This window comes from Geospiza fortis, unplaced genomic scaffold (assembly GCF_000277835.1).
Source record: "Geospiza fortis unplaced genomic scaffold, GeoFor_1.0 scaffold425, whole genome shotgun sequence".
Classification (NCBI taxonomy): Eukaryota; Metazoa; Chordata; class Aves; order Passeriformes; family Thraupidae; genus Geospiza; species Geospiza fortis.
In genome coordinates this window covers 2,659,723-2,676,139 of record NW_005054387.1, presented here as the reverse complement: position 1 = coordinate 2,676,139, position 16,417 = coordinate 2,659,723, and the positions used below count along the sequence as shown (strand labels likewise).

The 16,417-nt window shown below is 45.2% G+C and overlaps 1 protein-coding gene across 2 annotated transcripts in view; it reads left to right on the top strand.

Annotated features, from left to right (window-relative positions):
- Window positions 1-15,581, top strand: part of FAM222B (family with sequence similarity 222 member B) — a 34,841-nt gene extending 19,260 nt beyond the window's left edge. Inside the window, exons 1-2 of one of the 2 annotated variants that reach the window (XM_005425437.3) lie at window positions 6,111-6,253; window positions 12,320-15,581. In XM_005425437.3, coding sequence (XP_005425494.1) covers window positions 6,172-6,253; window positions 12,320-13,890 — 1,653 coding nt within the window. In that variant the 5' untranslated portion in view covers window positions 6,111-6,171 and the 3' untranslated portion in view covers window positions 13,891-15,581. Of the gene's footprint in view, window positions 1-6,110; window positions 6,254-12,319 lie in introns of those variants that run through there. The other variant, XM_031060645.1, reaches the window with a different exon arrangement.
- The last annotated feature ends 836 nt before the right edge of the window (window positions 15,582-16,417 follow it).

The following is a 16,417-nucleotide window of genomic DNA, read 5'->3' as shown; positions in this document are numbered from 1 at the left end:
CTATGTAAAAATCCATCTTACAATTAAAGCCAACTGTTCTACTCCTTGGCAGATGCGTAGTACTGTGTTTTAAAATAATCTCTTGGGACAGACCTAAAAAAAGGCTTTTTAAACTCAAAGATCATAACCTTGAGCTGGCTGCTGCTTTATCCGAGGAGCGAATTTGATGGAGCTGATGTCACACGTGGCAATACCTGGAGCTGAGAGCTGCCTCCTTGGCTTTTTTTAGTGCACTGCATCCTGTTCCAAATTGCTCACCTAGAAGCCTTCAGTAGTAGCCCTTGGGCATGAGGAGTGTGATCTGAGCAATATTCCATTTAAGTGCTGTTATCCCAAAGCTGCTTCTTTTTCTTCCTTTTTGGGCGTTGCCATCCCAGCTCGGAGAGAGGAGCAGAGCTGTGCTATGGCAGCATTTCAATTCTCCCTGCCTTCCCCGCACCAAACTAATTTTGTTGCCTGAGTAACATTATAAATGGAGGTCAGCCTGAAAGGTGACTTGGTTTACAAGCAAAATCATAGTTAATTAAATGGCAAGAAGCAAAAATTGATTGTGATCGAAACTGTTGCAAGGGCTCCACAAAAGGTCCACCTGAATGCAGAAAGCCAAAGGTCCTGTGCTGGCAGGTGCTGACAGTGCACTCCCTGTGCTACAAAAGGCGACTTTCTATTGTTCAGTTTCCTAGTTATTTATCCCCAAGTCCACTCGATGCTATTGTGATTTATTGCCATTTCAGAGGGCAACTTCTCTGCCCACTGTTTCGCAGTTTTCCATTTATAAAGCATTAAGAGGATGTGATACCAGCCGGTGATGAATACAGTGCTAGTTTGGTAATTTTCTTTCAGGAAACGCTAAGATTTATCTCTGGCTCTTCGGCAGTTCTGGGAAAGGGCCATTCTGGTAAGTGCCCAAGAATAAAGGGCAGTTTTAGAGCTGGAAAAAGGCAGGAAGCCTGCAGGATGGGTCTAGACACTGTCAAGCGAAGCATGGCTGCCTGGAAGGAGTTTTACTGAATGCTGAGGTTGGCAGGAGGGTTCAATGTCTGCCGTTGACATGAACAAGTCTTTGAAACCCCTACATTTTAGGTTACTTTGGGAGAGGAAAAAGGAATTATTCTCCTTGGTGTTGAGCAGCCTGCCGGGGGGTAAATGAGACACAGAGTTTCCCTCGGAGCATGAAAATTGGCCCGGATTCAATTACGTTTCCTGGCAAGCTCTTGCAGACATTTGTACCAAAGAAACTTCCCAGCCCGGGTTAGTTTTTGTTGTTGCCTGCAGCATTGATGTGCTCTGAACTTGGCATGTGCTGCTCGGGGGGTGCCCTAAATCCCGCCCGTGGCTCTGGAACTGCAGGGTGGGGATGGAGCTTCATGGAAGTGCCTTGTGACCGAGGAGCAGAGGAGGAGCAAAAAGGCACAGCAGCCTCAAACCTTTAACAACCCTCACACAGAGGCTTTTGGGACCCCAGGGTGCTGGAAACTTGGAATAGTTTGGAGTTTTTTCTTTTGTGTGTGGGTGGATGCTCCCCGAGCTTCCTCCTGGCCTCGGGGCTTTGCGAACAAGCCCACAGTTAATCGTGGAATTTCAAACATGTGTGTTTACTTTCAGGAACCTAACTTTAGACTTTACCAGCTCGCTTTCCTCTAAACCAGCTCAGTTTCCCATGTTTCAGTGGCCAGTGGTGGTTTGTGGGGAGTTGTTTCCTTTTTGTTCTCACCCTGTAAGGCCTCTCAGGAGCTTCAGAGGCTGGTGTATCTAAAAACTTGGCAATAACTGTATATGTGGTCCATTTATGTGATGATAAAACTGCGTTAGAAATTTCCTAGTGGTTGCTTTACATCTAGATTTTACTCTAGGTTGTAAAAGTACCACCTGGTCTGAGAAGCACAGAGGCAATAAATACTAAATGTTGAATATAATTCAGAAAATGATAAATTTTTAAGTCAGGAAAGGCAATATTGTGATAAGTTCTACTGGAACTGATTCCTAGCTCTGCAGCAGTGTCCCTGGGCAGTGGTTCTTTCATCCTGGTGAGCCTTGTGGTGACAGGGGACACTGTGCTGCCTGGACCAGAAAACATCCTGATGTGCAAGTAAGGCTGAAGGTAATAGTCATTGTGAAGATTTTACCCCCAAATCCCAAGCACTGCAAACCCCTCTTAAGCTTAACATGCTTTGATTTAATTATTAATAAATCTTAGGAGAAAAAAAATCTGTTCACATGTCTAAACCTGCTATTTTGTGGAGCATCCTGCAGTACGTGTGCTGTTAAGATTATATCCCGCAGCCAGATTAGATTAAAATCACTTCAAAGAGGGGTATTTATTTATTTATTCCAATCTAATGATTGTTTTCCTCTAGAGATATGCTTTATCTTTTTTTATATATATTTTTTCAAGACAGAGCTCGCTGTGCTGCGTTTGCCAGTGTACAGAATCTGTTTAAAATGCAGTTTAAAAACTGAAGTTTTCGTGGTTCACAGCCCTCCATGGCTGGGTGCCACAGCTACTGGTGAGATCACTCTCCAGTTTGCAGCTGACTGGTTTAGATGGCAGTGTGACTGACCCTGGTACAGTGCAAACCCCTCTCCATTCCAGTTCCCCCAGTAGCACAGCGTTCATTCTTGGAGGGGCTGGAGCTTTGCAGGTGCTGGTGCCCACACAAGTCACCACCATGGAGCCAGATCTGCTGGTGAGGAGTCCTGATGTGCCAAGTTCAGTTCATCTCCAGCTCTGGACTAATTAGAAGGAATAAACCCAAGCAGGAGGGGCTGATGGGCCCAGCTGCCAATTCTGAGACAGCCAGTAGTGCTCACCTCAATCCCAAATACAGCCCATGCCAGGGATTTCAGTTCAGTTCAGCTGGTGTGAGTTGGAGTTGTCCATGCCAGCTCATGCTGGGGAAGAGTCAGTCAGAAAGTAGTAGCCAGGTGCTGAATATCTCAAAGGGAATAAATGTTAATTAATTTCTAACTAGAAAAAATAAATGGGGTGCTTGTCAAGATATTTCAGATGTGTTTTCAAATACTGAGATCTCGATTATGAAAACTGGTATTGATTTCATAGAGAGGAAAAACTGAAGCAGGATTTAAATTATAATAAGAGATTCGGCAATGGAGTTATGGCTAGCATTTCTGTACAAGTCTGAATTTCTTTTTCTAATGCTCAGCAGTGACCTAGATGTCACCAATTTGTTTACTGCAAATCAAGCTGAAAGAGTGATTTTAGGCTTCTACTTCAAATTATTTCTTCTAAGTCCAGTATTTCCTTTAAAATTATTATTGCCACCGCAATCTTTTATGAACCTTTGGCATTACCTAAAACAATTATCTACCTGCAGGAACAACTTGCCTTTATAGCTCTCTCTAAAACGTTGCTCTCCATACTGGAGCTAAAGCTTCTGTAAATACATGTTTTGACCTTCAAGGAAGCACTGCTGTCATGTAGCAGGAGCCTGGCTATTTCGAGGTGAATGCTGTGACCACTCCTAATCACTTGTTCTCTCTCCTAATGTGCCATTATCCTGTTTATTGCTGTGTGCACCTCGCTGGGGCACTTGAGCAAGAGGCTTTCTGAGAGCGTCACAGTTCAGGCTCTAATGAGCGTTAATGATGGAGCAGGTGAGCAAACCCTCCCCTCATCTTGCTGCCAGAAATGCTGCTCCCTCAGTCAGAGCACGGCTGGGCTCTTTCAGGGCTGCACACAAACTTGCCATCAATTAAATAATGTTTTAGACACCGACCGCCTTTGGGCCTGCAGGGATAGGAAGTGAGTGAATCTTTGCTTGGTGTCAGACATTATTGGAGTAAAAAGGTGGATGCTCAGATGAATATGGGAATAGTGTGATCTGTTTTTCTGTCTACAGTGAAGGCTCTTAATTTTGTTTGTCTGCTTTTCACCGAAAAATAGGTCTTGTTTTTGCCAGCCTTCTGAAGTTGATGAAATGAGGAAAAAAGGAAAATACAATTATTATTTTTTTCTTGCTGACTGTGGGTGTTTCTGTTGCTTACTCAGGTAAAGCTCTGACAACTCACAGTGGTTTTGTCTTCTGATTAAAAGGAGCTGGATTCTTGTTTTGTCTTTTTGGTCTTGCTGTGCATGATTTGGGACGAGGAGCTGCTGCCCACAGGCTGTTTGCAAAGTTTCACTGAAGGTTGTGTACCCTCAGTCACGACTGCACCTCATCTATAAAGGCTGAGCAACTTTTCAGTTCCTCAAGCAATTCCTTGATGTTGTGGACGTGACAGCTCTTCAGTCATCATTTCTGAAAGACTCCAAGAATTCCATCTCCTTCAGAGAATCAGAAGAATATCCAGGTTTAGGTTTATTTTACCAGGTTTTACATATCTTGGACTTTGGGCAGTGCAGATTGTTGGCTGTCTCCTAGGAATGAAATGGAGAACGATACAAATGTGTTTTGTTGGTGGTTGTGCTGTCAGCCCTGCACCTTGCTGAGGTGCTGTGTGTGTTTCTCACGGCACCGGGTCTGTGTTACTCTGCGTGGGAAGGGTGAATGGGCAACAGCCTGGATTGTCTGACTGACATTCAGTGCCCAAAACTATTTCTGTTAGTCACAGCAGGCTCAGTCAGCTTTGGACACCGCTCTCTCAGTGAAGATGCAGAAGCTCTCATAAATTAATATTTGTATGAGATTTCTTGGCCGTTGGTTTAATCAACCTTTGCGTGTCGAGCTGAGGAGATGCATAAACATGGAGCTAATGAGCTGTACACAGTGAGTAATTGCTGTGCTGCAGGAAAGCTTCGTGTCCACGCTGTTCCCTCCATTGCTGCCAGGTTCCATGGGCACTCTGACCAGTGCTGGTTTTGCATTCAAAAGGTCTCTGCAGAAATCTGCTCTGGGAGGTTTCTGGAGCATGAAGGTGGCAGTGCTGACAGTGTCACATCGCTGTCATCGCGTTGTTTGTGCCGTCTCAGCAGCGAGACTCTTTCAGAAGTGGCCTCTTAGAGGTTTTGGCAGATGTGGCTTCTCATGTCTGGGCTGGAGCTTTCTCCTTCTCCCCCTTTTGATCTTTGAATGCTTTCTCAGTTGTTTTAATTGGGGTTTGTGAAACAATGACTAAAATTAAATCAGCTTACAAGTCTTGAATCCTTCAACTCTTCCCATGTTTTGGAGGTCGTATAACAAGTCCCAAAGCCTTTCTAGCTGCTCCTTAGGTGTTTTGCTCTGTATAGCAGCACCGATGCTTGTGGACATCTGGACAAGGAGAAAAAAATCTGATTTCTCCAGCTTGGTTCTGTCACTGTTTCCCAGAACTTTCTAAAGTGCTGAAGCCTGGAGGATTTGAGCAGGGGCTTGGACCAGATGGCCTCTAGAAATCTTGTTCCAGCTTAAATCTCTATAATTCTAGTAACATTGGACACTTTGAGCCCCAGTTAGCCTTGTTGCTGAGATCCCTCTTTGCACATGAGTGGTGGGATTTGAGGGAAGTTGTGCCATGTTTATATACAAAGAGCTTTAGTGCTCCATTTCAAGGTTTCATTTCTTAAATGCTGGAGCAAACAGAAGAGGATGGTGGCACCTCTGCAGCCCCTTTGTGCACATCTTGCTGTTACCTGCCCCACAGCAGCTCGGGTTAGCAAGTCTTTGCTGAAATGAAGGAAGTTGTAGCCATTCATCTTTCAGCCTAATGGACCACAGAAATTACAAGCTGTAGCATGCAGCTTAATCTTGCCACAAGGCAGAGTGCTGCATACTTTGCCTTCAATTTATGCATGCCATGCCTTTTTGTTAAGTGCAAAAGAACAGTTGACAGGGTTTCTCCAGAGAACTTGCCTTGGTGGATACCAGTGCATTTCAGCATAGTGAAATGAGTGATGGTGGTTTCTTTACCATTCATAACAACCACCTTTGAAATGTGAGGACAGACCTATGGATTATTCTGTATGTGTCAAGCAGCAGAGGAGAGCACAGCAGCTATTTTGGGTTTAACCCTGCAGATGACCCAGTTCTTGAAGTATTTCCGTTGCCGTTAGGAGATGCAGTCAGGGCTGGAGCAGCGGTCGCGCATCTGTGCTTGGTCAGGCCTTCACCCAGGGATGGCTCTTTGCCTCTTTCTTTTCTCTGTTCCTCCTTGTATTATAACTTTGACTTGTCTCTCTGTTGTTGCAGTGTGCAGAGGAGTGAATGCCCCATGTTGTGTTAGTGCCTGTCTGCCATGCTGGCCTGTCTGCCAGGACCAGGCGACCTCTCCTTTCAGCTTCTTTCTTACACGCAGATGAACACTGGACTTCAGAAATGTGAGTGATGTTTTGTCTGCAGGATGTGGTTAACTGTTAAATCTGGCTCTGGTACCGCTGTGACATAAACATTTAGGATACAGTGGAAAAACTATTTAATGTAGAGTCTTTCTTTTGTTATGCCTTCAAGGCATCTGTCAATAAAGGCTCTGAGAAATGGCTGTAGAGGTTCACATGTGTGCAGCTCCTCTGTTCCTGGCTCTGAAAAGGTTAATTTAACCACAGCAGGATGCAGCAAGTGAGGTTCCTGTGAGATTCGTGCCTCTCTGCTGAAAAGGTTTTGTGCTAAAAGTGTGCCAGCTGATTTGCTTCTCAGCACAACTTTTTCCTCAGTCTTTTTCGCTTCCCTTCGTGCAATTACTCGTAGACACCAATAAAAGTTAGATCAGTCTAATGCAAACCTTTTGAGGTCAGCAGCTCTTGCTCTACATACCTGGGGCTTATACTGCAAATATTAGTGAGCTAGCCTAAATTACTAAAGTTCAAAGTTTCCATCTTCTTCTGATGTCTCTTTGGTGCCTCTGAAAATATGTCTGCAGAGTGCTCTGATAATTCTTTTTTGATAACTTCAGTCATTTTTTTCATAGTTGTACTGGTATTTTTAAGAACAACTTGTGCTTGGGAATGTAAGTTTATTGACTAGAGGTTTTTTTAACTCTTACTCTGTCCCTCCTCTTTATCACTGAAGTAGCACGCTGCTTGTTCAGCTGAAATTTCAGAAATGCCAAGATTTCTATGTAAGGTGTGTGTACTTGGTTCTTAGGGCTGTGGCCTGTCTCTTGTGTTTGAAATGTGCATTGGGAGATCTCAGTTTGCTGATGTACTCATTGCTTTTTAAACCCAAGTGATTTACAGTCCACTTGTAGCTAAATTGTTCATACAGTGAGGCTTGTGATGCTGCAGGAAATAAATAGGGAAGATAATTTTGCACTTTAAGAGTGACCTGGCAGAAGTGACTGACACGGTTCACATACACACCTGAGCTCTCCTACAGCCCTTCTGCTGACTCCCTGGGCTTGATAATTACAATATCACCCAACAACAATAAAAATCTTCACTCACCAAAGGACTGGTGATAGCATCAGGCTGGGCATCCCCTCCTTTCTCATTCCTGTTTGCAGTGTGAGCATTGCCTGTGGCATGAGGATGTGCCCAGGTCTGTGCTTTGCGTGAGATTTCCTTGTCAGAGCTTAGTGCTGAAAGCAGAATGTTGAGGTTCATGTGAGGGCAGCTGTGCATAAATCAGGTATTTCCTAATTACAGCTTTACAAGGCAGCATGCTGGTATGTTGGGCAGTTTTCCTCACCTGATGGGTACCTATGCTGTTCCTTGGAGATGTGCAGATCCATGTGCTGAAAGCATTGCTGTGTCCTGCTCAGTGAAGAGCTTTGGGAGCTGCATTTCAAAGAATTTAGGACATAAAGTAGCTGGCAGGCACGGGCTGGCAGTGGTGATGCTCAGCTGTTGGGTTTGTTCTGATTTTATGGAAGATGAGGCTGCTGGTACAGACCTTGCTCAGCCCCTCTGCAGATGTGGGCAGGATTAATTGGTGCATTTCTCTTCTGCTGGAGATGCATGAGTAGCCCAGCCCCTGGCCAGGGCAGAGCTGAGTTAATGAGCATTTTTTAATGAACAGTGACTTGAGACTTTGATGGGGGGTGGAAGCAGGCTGTAATAATAGTGGTGTTGCTTTTATAAAAGCTACAGAATTCCACAGGATTGCCTTTATTCAGACTTACAGTGTTTATATTAATAATTTTTAAGTGTAGTTTTCTAGATCAGACTTCTTATTAGTGCTTAAAAATCCGTATTAGCTCAATTACCTTTTTTTTTCCGTATTCACTCTCTAATAAGGGACTTGTTCTTACAAGTGCTCCGTGCAGTAGGAGTTTGGTAGATTAATATGCACATTTTTTTTCCTTTAGAAACTGGTGACTAAAGGACTTCCAATTTCAGTATTTTTGTTGAATTCCAGCCTGAGTTCAGGCTAACCCTGGAATTCCTTTTCCACACAGGAGATTTCTCCCTGCCCAGTATTGACATTCTCTCCTTCCTCCCAGTGACTCCAGTATAAACCTGACTGGTAAACTGGGATATTTGAGGCAAGATTGTTCAGGTTGTGTCTGCAGCTGCTGTTGGATATAGCAGCAGTGCCAAACCTTCTGGGGAAAAAAAGGTCTTTTTTCTGTGACAATGGTGCAAAATCAAGTGAAAGGTGCTTCTTAGGAAGTGTTTTGTTAGGAGGGGACATCAGGGAAGAGGAGATTGGACTGAATATGGGATCATCAGCTAAACTGAGTCTTTTGGGGAGGGTTCTTTATGTAAAGCCTTTAGAGAAACTGCTAAAATTGAGGGTTGTATGCAGAAGGTGGACACAGCTGGTTCTGGCTTGTCCCAGTGCAGGAGCTCTCATTAGGGTAGCAGTCCTAAAGGCCTGTTTGTATTTTGTTTAATGACAATGAAAATTTAACCATAGGCAGCTTTTAAAAAGCAGTGGGTTTTAAAGTCTTAATGTGAAATGCATTTAAAAGATGTTCCATTAGTGCTGAGGTGAGGCAGGGAAATCTGTCTCATTCCATGACAAAAACAGCTGCAGTGGTGAGAGCAGGAGTGTGACCAGAGGAGTCGGTTGCCACGGGATTAGCAGGAGTTGTGAACCTGCAGCTCACCAGTTTATTGGGGTAATTGCTCATATGCACAGCTTTGCCTTATAATAAACATGAAATAATTACTTCTCAATGGAAGTATTCTGCCTTGCATTCACCATTAGGGAGCTTCCTGGAGCTCATCCCATTGTTCTCCTAATGAAGCTTCTTCCTCTGCCATTGCCTCATCATTTTATTATGGCCTGATCTGGAATTCTTCCTCTTGCACACAAATGATGATATTCCTATTCCAGCATTTTCTTTCAGATTATTCTAGCAGGTTTTTCATTCACTTAGTTACCAGAACTAATTGTTCTTTATTGGTTTGTAGGGTATTTGTATGGGATATTCAGATTCTTGCTCACCGTGTAATGCCTTTCTCCTAATATTTTACTGCCTTAATTACTACAGTCATGGAATCTTGCCTGTGGAACTACTAGCAAAGCACTTTGGGGCACTCAGAAATACATCACCTTCAGGCCTGAGTAACGTGGCTGAGTTAGCCTGGAGTAAAAGGAGCATCATCTTACCTGTGCATAAACCAGGTGCTGTTTGGAATGGTGCTTGGGTTCAGAAGATCCCACCCAAGGCATTTAAGAGGTGGTTTGCATTTGGTAAGATGCCAGACTTGATGCTAGGGTGTTATTTAAGTTTAACTGAGGGGTTATTTTCTCTCAGAGGGAGGAATTCTTCCAGGTTTGGAAGTAGAGGTGTGTCTGACTGCAGCCTGTTCAAACATCCATGTTTTAGCTGCTTCCTGAAACTTCTGTGTAACTGAAAATCAGATGATTGGATAAAAGAATACTCAGTGTGTCTGTTTAGTGTTTATATTTAATTTGCTGGTTTGCCTGTAGAAGTGTAAACCAGGCTGGGAAATTTTGATGGCAAAGGTGTCTTAAAGTATCTCCTTAATTTTTCATCTGAAAATAGAATGTGACAGTGTCTGCAAGCATAACATAAACCCTAACACAGACAGGTATGGGGTCCTTTGTCCTTTGATTCTTCTCTGGCTCATGGGGGGTTGCCAGGGTCATGTCTTGGGGAAGAAACAGACCTTAATGAGCGTGGGCAATGCTAAAAATAAAGGTTGGGAGTTCATGAAAGCCTTGGCTTTTGAGGCAGGGTAATACTGGCAAATGCCATTCGGAGGCTCTCCTCTCCGTTAGGAGCACAGCAGCTCTCTCAAAAGGGCAGATAGAAACACCTGCCTGCAGAGGCAGGTACAGGGATGTGCACAGAGAGATGTTTGAGTTAATATTGCCTTTGATTAAGAGAGAGGGATGATTTGTGCCAGTGTCTGGGCAGCACAGGAGGTACAGGTATAACTGGTGCCGTGGTACAAGCTGTGCTAGAGATGGGAGACAAACTGCTTGTAAAGCTTCTTATTTCACAAAAGATATTTTTAATACTTTCATAATTAACCTTTCTTCTGGTATCCATTCTATTTTCCATTTTCTGACCTTTCTTTTCTGAAAGTGAGAGCTCTTAGAGCAGAGCTGCTCTCCCTCACCTGTGACAACAGGAAGCTGCAGGATGCAAAGAGAGAAGTGGCTGTGGTACTCATCTTTTGAAGCAATTTGCTTGAAAGAATCAGAGGTGGATTTTCAAGAGGAAGGGCTGTTTGCCTGGGAGCAGAATGCTCTTTGCTGGAGCATTAAATTTCCTTGGGTCAGAGGGCCAAATATGGGGCTGGGGTGTTCTTGGGTGGCTGCCACATTCCCTGTTCTCTCAGCACAGCAAATAGCACAGGGATGCTGAAAATTTTAGCAAAAAAGGATGGACATTTTTTCCAGTGAACTGTTTGCAAGGTGAGGTGGGGAGGGGGAATCAAGCAAAAGCTAAATTGGATTGTCAAAGCTGCAAGCCATTATTTGAAGATTATAAAATCAGCAGGAGTCCCATAGCACTTAGGCAGCAGAGCTGTGGTGGGAAACAGCCCAACTCTCTGCTTGCAGTGTGATTATGGCAAGAGACACACACATTTCCCTAGATTTCTGAAGATCTTTGCAGGAGCAGTTGGAGCTTGTGAGCCAGGTAGGTATCTGGTAAATCAGAGGAAGTGAAACCACACCTCTGTCTCCAGAAGGCTTTTGTCTCTGTCTGGGGAGTAGCATGTTTTTAATCCTGTGAGGTAATCACATCACTTTGCCATGTGATGTGGGGATGTTGTCCTTAGCAAGCTGCCACCTTGAAAAGTCAGCTGAAGAAATAATTGCAGGCCATAAAATAATCAGCCTCCTTCCATTTGCTGAGTTTGGGCTGACAAGAGCTTCCTAATGCACAGAAAGACACTCAGTGCTTTCAGATGTCAGCACCTAGGAAAGGAGTGGGGTGTAAATGGAGGCTTGAGCTGAAGCTTTGATGTGCATAAGGTTTGTAGGGGAAGGGTTTGGTAGTGGGGGGATGCAGGAGCTGCTCAGAAACTTCCCCCATGTCTGATGGAGCCAATTCCAGATGGCTTCCGGATGGACACACTGCTGGAACAACTGATTTAAGAAGGGAGAAAAACCTGCACAACTGCAGCTGGAGAGAGGAATGAGAATATGTGAGAGGAACAGCTCTGCACAGACCCCCAGGGCACTGCAGAAGGAGGGGGAGAAGGTGCTCCAGGCACCAGAGCAGAGATTCCCATGCAGCCCATGGTGAGGCAGCTGTGTCCATCTCCCTGTGCTGTGGAGGTGGAGAAAGTCAGGAGTGAAGCTGAGCCTGGGAAGAAGGGAGGGGTGGAAGGAAGAGGTTTTTATTTCTCATTACCTTACTCTGATTGGATTGGTAATAAGTTAAACTAATTTCCCCAAGTCTATTTTGCCCATTTTGGTGAGTGCTATCTCCCCTTCCTTATTCTGACCCTGTGTTTCTTCTTCCATGCCCAGCTGAGGAAGGGAGTGACAAAGCAGCTTTGGGGGCACCACATGCCCAGCCAGGGTCAGCCCACCATAGTATGGTTCCCACCTCAGGATTACAGGGGCTTCATGTTTAATTCTTATCTTTCTGATTTGGAATTCCATGGTAAAAATACTGAGAATGGTTTGAAGAGTGATGAGGAGGTATCTTAAATTAAGAGACTAAAAACCAACCCACCACTGCAAGCTGTGAGGAATATTTCAGCTGGAGACAATCTGATGTTTATAACATGTTTATAACATGTAACCTGTTTTTGTCCAACTGCAAACATACTCTGATGAGAACATGGTTTTGTTTTGCTCCCCTGGGCAGGTTTTGCCTTAAGCTGAACTGGGGCTTGTGTTGGTCACCAGGTAATAAAGGGAATGAGGCATCTGCTCCATGACCCGCTGGTCTGGCAGGATGAAGTTTCCTTGCCTCTTGAATCCTTGGAGATTTTCTCCCATTGTTGTGTGACTGTCTTGCCCTGGGCTTGATCCCTTGCTCACCAGAACTGACCAATTCCCTTTCTCCACAGGGGACACTACACAGAAAATGAGATCTGCACAGTATCCTACCCCAGCAGAATTGGATGCTTATGCTAAGAAGGTCGCCAACAATCCACTGACTATAAAAATCTTCCCGAACAGCGTCAAGGTTCCCCAGAGGAAACACGTACGCCGTACTGTGAACGGACTCGATACTTCGGGCCAGAGGTACAGCCCCTACCCATCTCAGGCCACCACCAAAACCGGCCTGCTGGCCATAGTCAAATCCCCAGCGAAAGGAATCATCAAGGACTTTGACGGGACGCGCGCGCGCCTGCTGCCGGAGGCGATGATGAACCCCCCCTCCACGCCCTACGTTGCACCAAGCACTTTATCCCACCCCCAGGCGCTCGCTCGCCAGCAGGCTCTCCAGCATGCACAGACTTTGCCGCACCCCCAGAGCATCCCGCAGCACCCTCAGGGTATTCCACAGCCACCCAGCTTACCGCACCCTCAGGGGATCCCGCAGGCGCTGCCGCACCCGCAGAACGTGCAGCAGCAGCAGCCGCAGGGCTTGCAGCACCCTCAGCCCATGGCACACCAGACCCTGCAGCACGCCCCGAACCCGCTGCTGCAGCCGGGTTTGCACGGAGGCAGAAAGATGCCGGACGCAGACGCGCCGCCGAATGTGACCGTGTCTACCTCAACCATTCCCCTCTCTATGGCTGCCACCCTGCAGCAGAACCAGCCACCGGACCTGAGCAGCATTGTGCACCAGATTAACCAGTTCTGCCAGGCCAGAGCTGGCATTAGCACTACCTCAGTGTGTGAGGGACAGATCGCAAACCCCAGCCCTATAAGTCGCAACCTGCTTATCAATGCAAGTACCAGGGTATCTACTCACAATGTCCCTACACCCATGCCTTCCTGTGTAGTAAACCCTGTCGACCATGCTGCTGCTGCTATTCCTCCTGCCTCTGTTAATGTGCCCATGGTCAATATTAACAGGGTGCCACCCGCCTACCAGAACGAAATCAAATCGGTTGCGTGGAACCAGCACCAGCTTGCACATCTGCAGCAAATGTGTGGGGATGCTGCTGGGCCTGCTGGACTCGCAGGGAAGCACCCTCAGAGAGAGATTGCAGGGCAGAGTTTCCCTGGCAAAACTTCCAACTACCCTCAAGAACTGTGCATGGGCCAGTCCTTCAGCTTGAAGCCCCCCATCGAGAAGCCTACACCTTCTCCTCCTGTGAACGGGTTGCAGGGACCTTTGCCATATACCAATGGGCACTATTTCCAGCCCCTCTGGAATAACATTCTGCCCACGCCCAACAGTGACAGCTCTGGGTCCCAGGACCTCACCATGCCTTTCCATGGGGGACAGCCAGCGGGAGCGACGCTGGATTGTGCAGGAGGAACTCATTACAGAGCTGGAGCTGGCCCATCCAGCCAGAATAATGTGATGCAGACCATGGATTACCTAAGTGGGGACTTCCAGCAGTCCTGCTTCCGAGACCAGAGCATGGCCGTGCTGGGAAAAGTCCATCGGCCTCCCATGAACCGAGCACCTGAACCAACCGATAGTCGAAATCTTCATATTCAACACCCAGGGTATAGATAGGCTGCAGTCACTTTCACAGACAAAAAAAAAAATTATAGGTTTTAGTCTTAATTTTAATTAATAAGCAAGGCGTTTTTAACTTGCAAACTTGTGTGATCATTATAGTACCCATTGGAAGAAGACATACTGTATATTTAAAGAGCTTTGCTTATATGTTATCTCTCTCCTTTATGCATCAAATATTTAACATGCCTTTTGTGTCAAAGAATTTCATTACACTACTTCACGCCACAGCTGTTTCCTCACAGCAGAGTCCCCCTTTGTGCAGCTTTTTTTCTTTTTTTGCCTTCTGCTGAGCAGCTCCTCGCTGGACTGAGGTTGAGTTGCTGCAGGGTTTTGCAGCCACATCTGTGCTCCAGTGAGAGTGAGGTAGTGTAGCTGCTTCCATTTCCATCTCAATTTCCTCACAAGATTAAGAGCAACAGAATTTTGTCAGGGAGTAGGGCTTGTTTTCAATTCAAAAGCCCATTTCATTAATGCATTAAACATTGACCATTTGCACTGTCTAGAGGCCTGTGTAATTGAAAAAGAGCCTACATTTGAAAAGAGCCAGCTAGGGGTATGTATTTAGGCTTTAATAGAGAGAGAAGCTTTTCAGCTGTTTCTTGCCCACATTTATCATTTAGACTTTGTCCAAAGTCAAAAGTCTCTGGCAGATTTTTCTGACACTTTGTGTTTTCTGGACAGGGTATGAGGAGGGGAACGGCGGGTTTGGGATGAAGGCAGCCATGGGGAGCTGCCTTTCTTCGTGTTCCCCCTCCCCAGTGCCCTTCCACCAGCCTCAAAGCTCGTGTTGTCTGAATCCCTCGCTGCTAGGAGTCTGGCCAGCCTCGTGTGAAGGGAATCCAGACCCACTGACAACTCCAAAAAGGGTTCAGCCACTTCTCTGGAAGCTGGAATTACTGTCAGGGTGAGGAGATGCAGCTCAGCCCATCCCCGGTGCAGCGAGCGCTGTGGGATGGGAGTTGGTTGGTCTGAATCAAAGCTCCTCTCACAAGCCACTGTGGGATTGACAGTCCCCTGTTCCTCTCCATCAGAACACCCCAGCGGATTTAATGGAACAATTCTTCTCCCTGGGAATGAGTGAAGCTATTTATAACATCCCTTGTTCCCAGGGTCTCGGTGCCTAACTCCTTCTGTTCCTTCCCCACGTCACTTCCAGCAGCCAGTTGAGTCAGTGACTGTAGGACACTAACTACTGGGTAACCTCAGCATCTTGTTCTCCTCTGTGTACCAAAACATCCCTTTCCTTTCTAACAGCCGAATTTATTGTAAGTAGAAAATTCCTCATCTCTGTTAACGAGACTAATACTTGAACATAATGATCACAATCAAGTTTGGAAATTAAAAAAAAAAAAAGAAAAAAAAAAGAAGAAGAAGAAAAAGTTTAAAAAAATAAATGCATTGATTCTTTCTATGTACACTGGCTAAAAAAAATATTGCTCTACACTGTAACTTTTAAGTGTAATATTTCTGTATGAATGTCGCCTGGTAGTGTGGGTTTGAGTAGCAATGTGTATGGGTGAACCCACTGGCCTCTGCCATCCACTGGCCTCCCTCACAGCCCTTGGAAAAACAAAGCCTTAAGTATTTGCTCCTTGAACTTTCCTTAATGAGCATGGTTTAAAAAAAAATCTTAAAGACATCATACAAAATTTAAAAAAAAAAAAATTAAAAAAAAAGTTTTGAAGTGACGTCATAGTTGGCTAGAGATTCTTAAAAGTTTTTCGTAAATGGGAAAATTAGAAAACATTTATTTGTATTTTTTTAATTTAGAATGTGTAGTCCTGGGCTGTAACAAATATTTAGGTTTCAAAGCTTAGCAGAGTACATTTCTGACTCCTTGTAAGTTAGTACACTTATATCATGTCATTATTTAAATTCTTTTAAGTGTACTATAACCCGTTCTTTAGTGGTAACTCCTGAGCAAAGTTAAGCAATTTGACTAAAGACGGATTAAATTATGTGTTGGCTTGTGTTGCCTTATATTTAAAAAAAGGAAAAATTGCCTGATTGTGTTATGCCAAATGATAGCAACATGAAGTCCTAATTTATTGTTTATAATCGTATTCCTGCAGTCTTTGTGAAAACTGGTAAATATACATCTATGAAAGAACGAAAATCCTGAGGCTTTTCATGCAATATTTTTCTGAATCCATTCTGTTGGAGCCAGAGTTCGAGTCTGAAGCTGCTTCCCCTACAGTCACCCCGTCGTTTTCCCCATCCCAAACCCAACCCCAGCGAGGGCTGTGCTCTGACCTCACCCCTCCCTGCCCAGTCAGTCACTGTAAGGTGTTCTGCTCCTTTTTACTAAATCAAACCTTGGCCTCTCCTCTGGTCCGTAGCCTGCTCCAAATCTTAACCCAGACTGTTAACTAAAAGCTAATTTTTAACTCCTGCTCTTCTCCTGAGAGCCTGAGCAGAGTCCTGTGCCGTGGTGGTGGTTGCCTGGCAGGTGTTTGGTGGTGTTGGCAGCACGCTGTGAGTTTTTTGGGGACTGTTCTGCACAGGTACAGCCACGACCTCC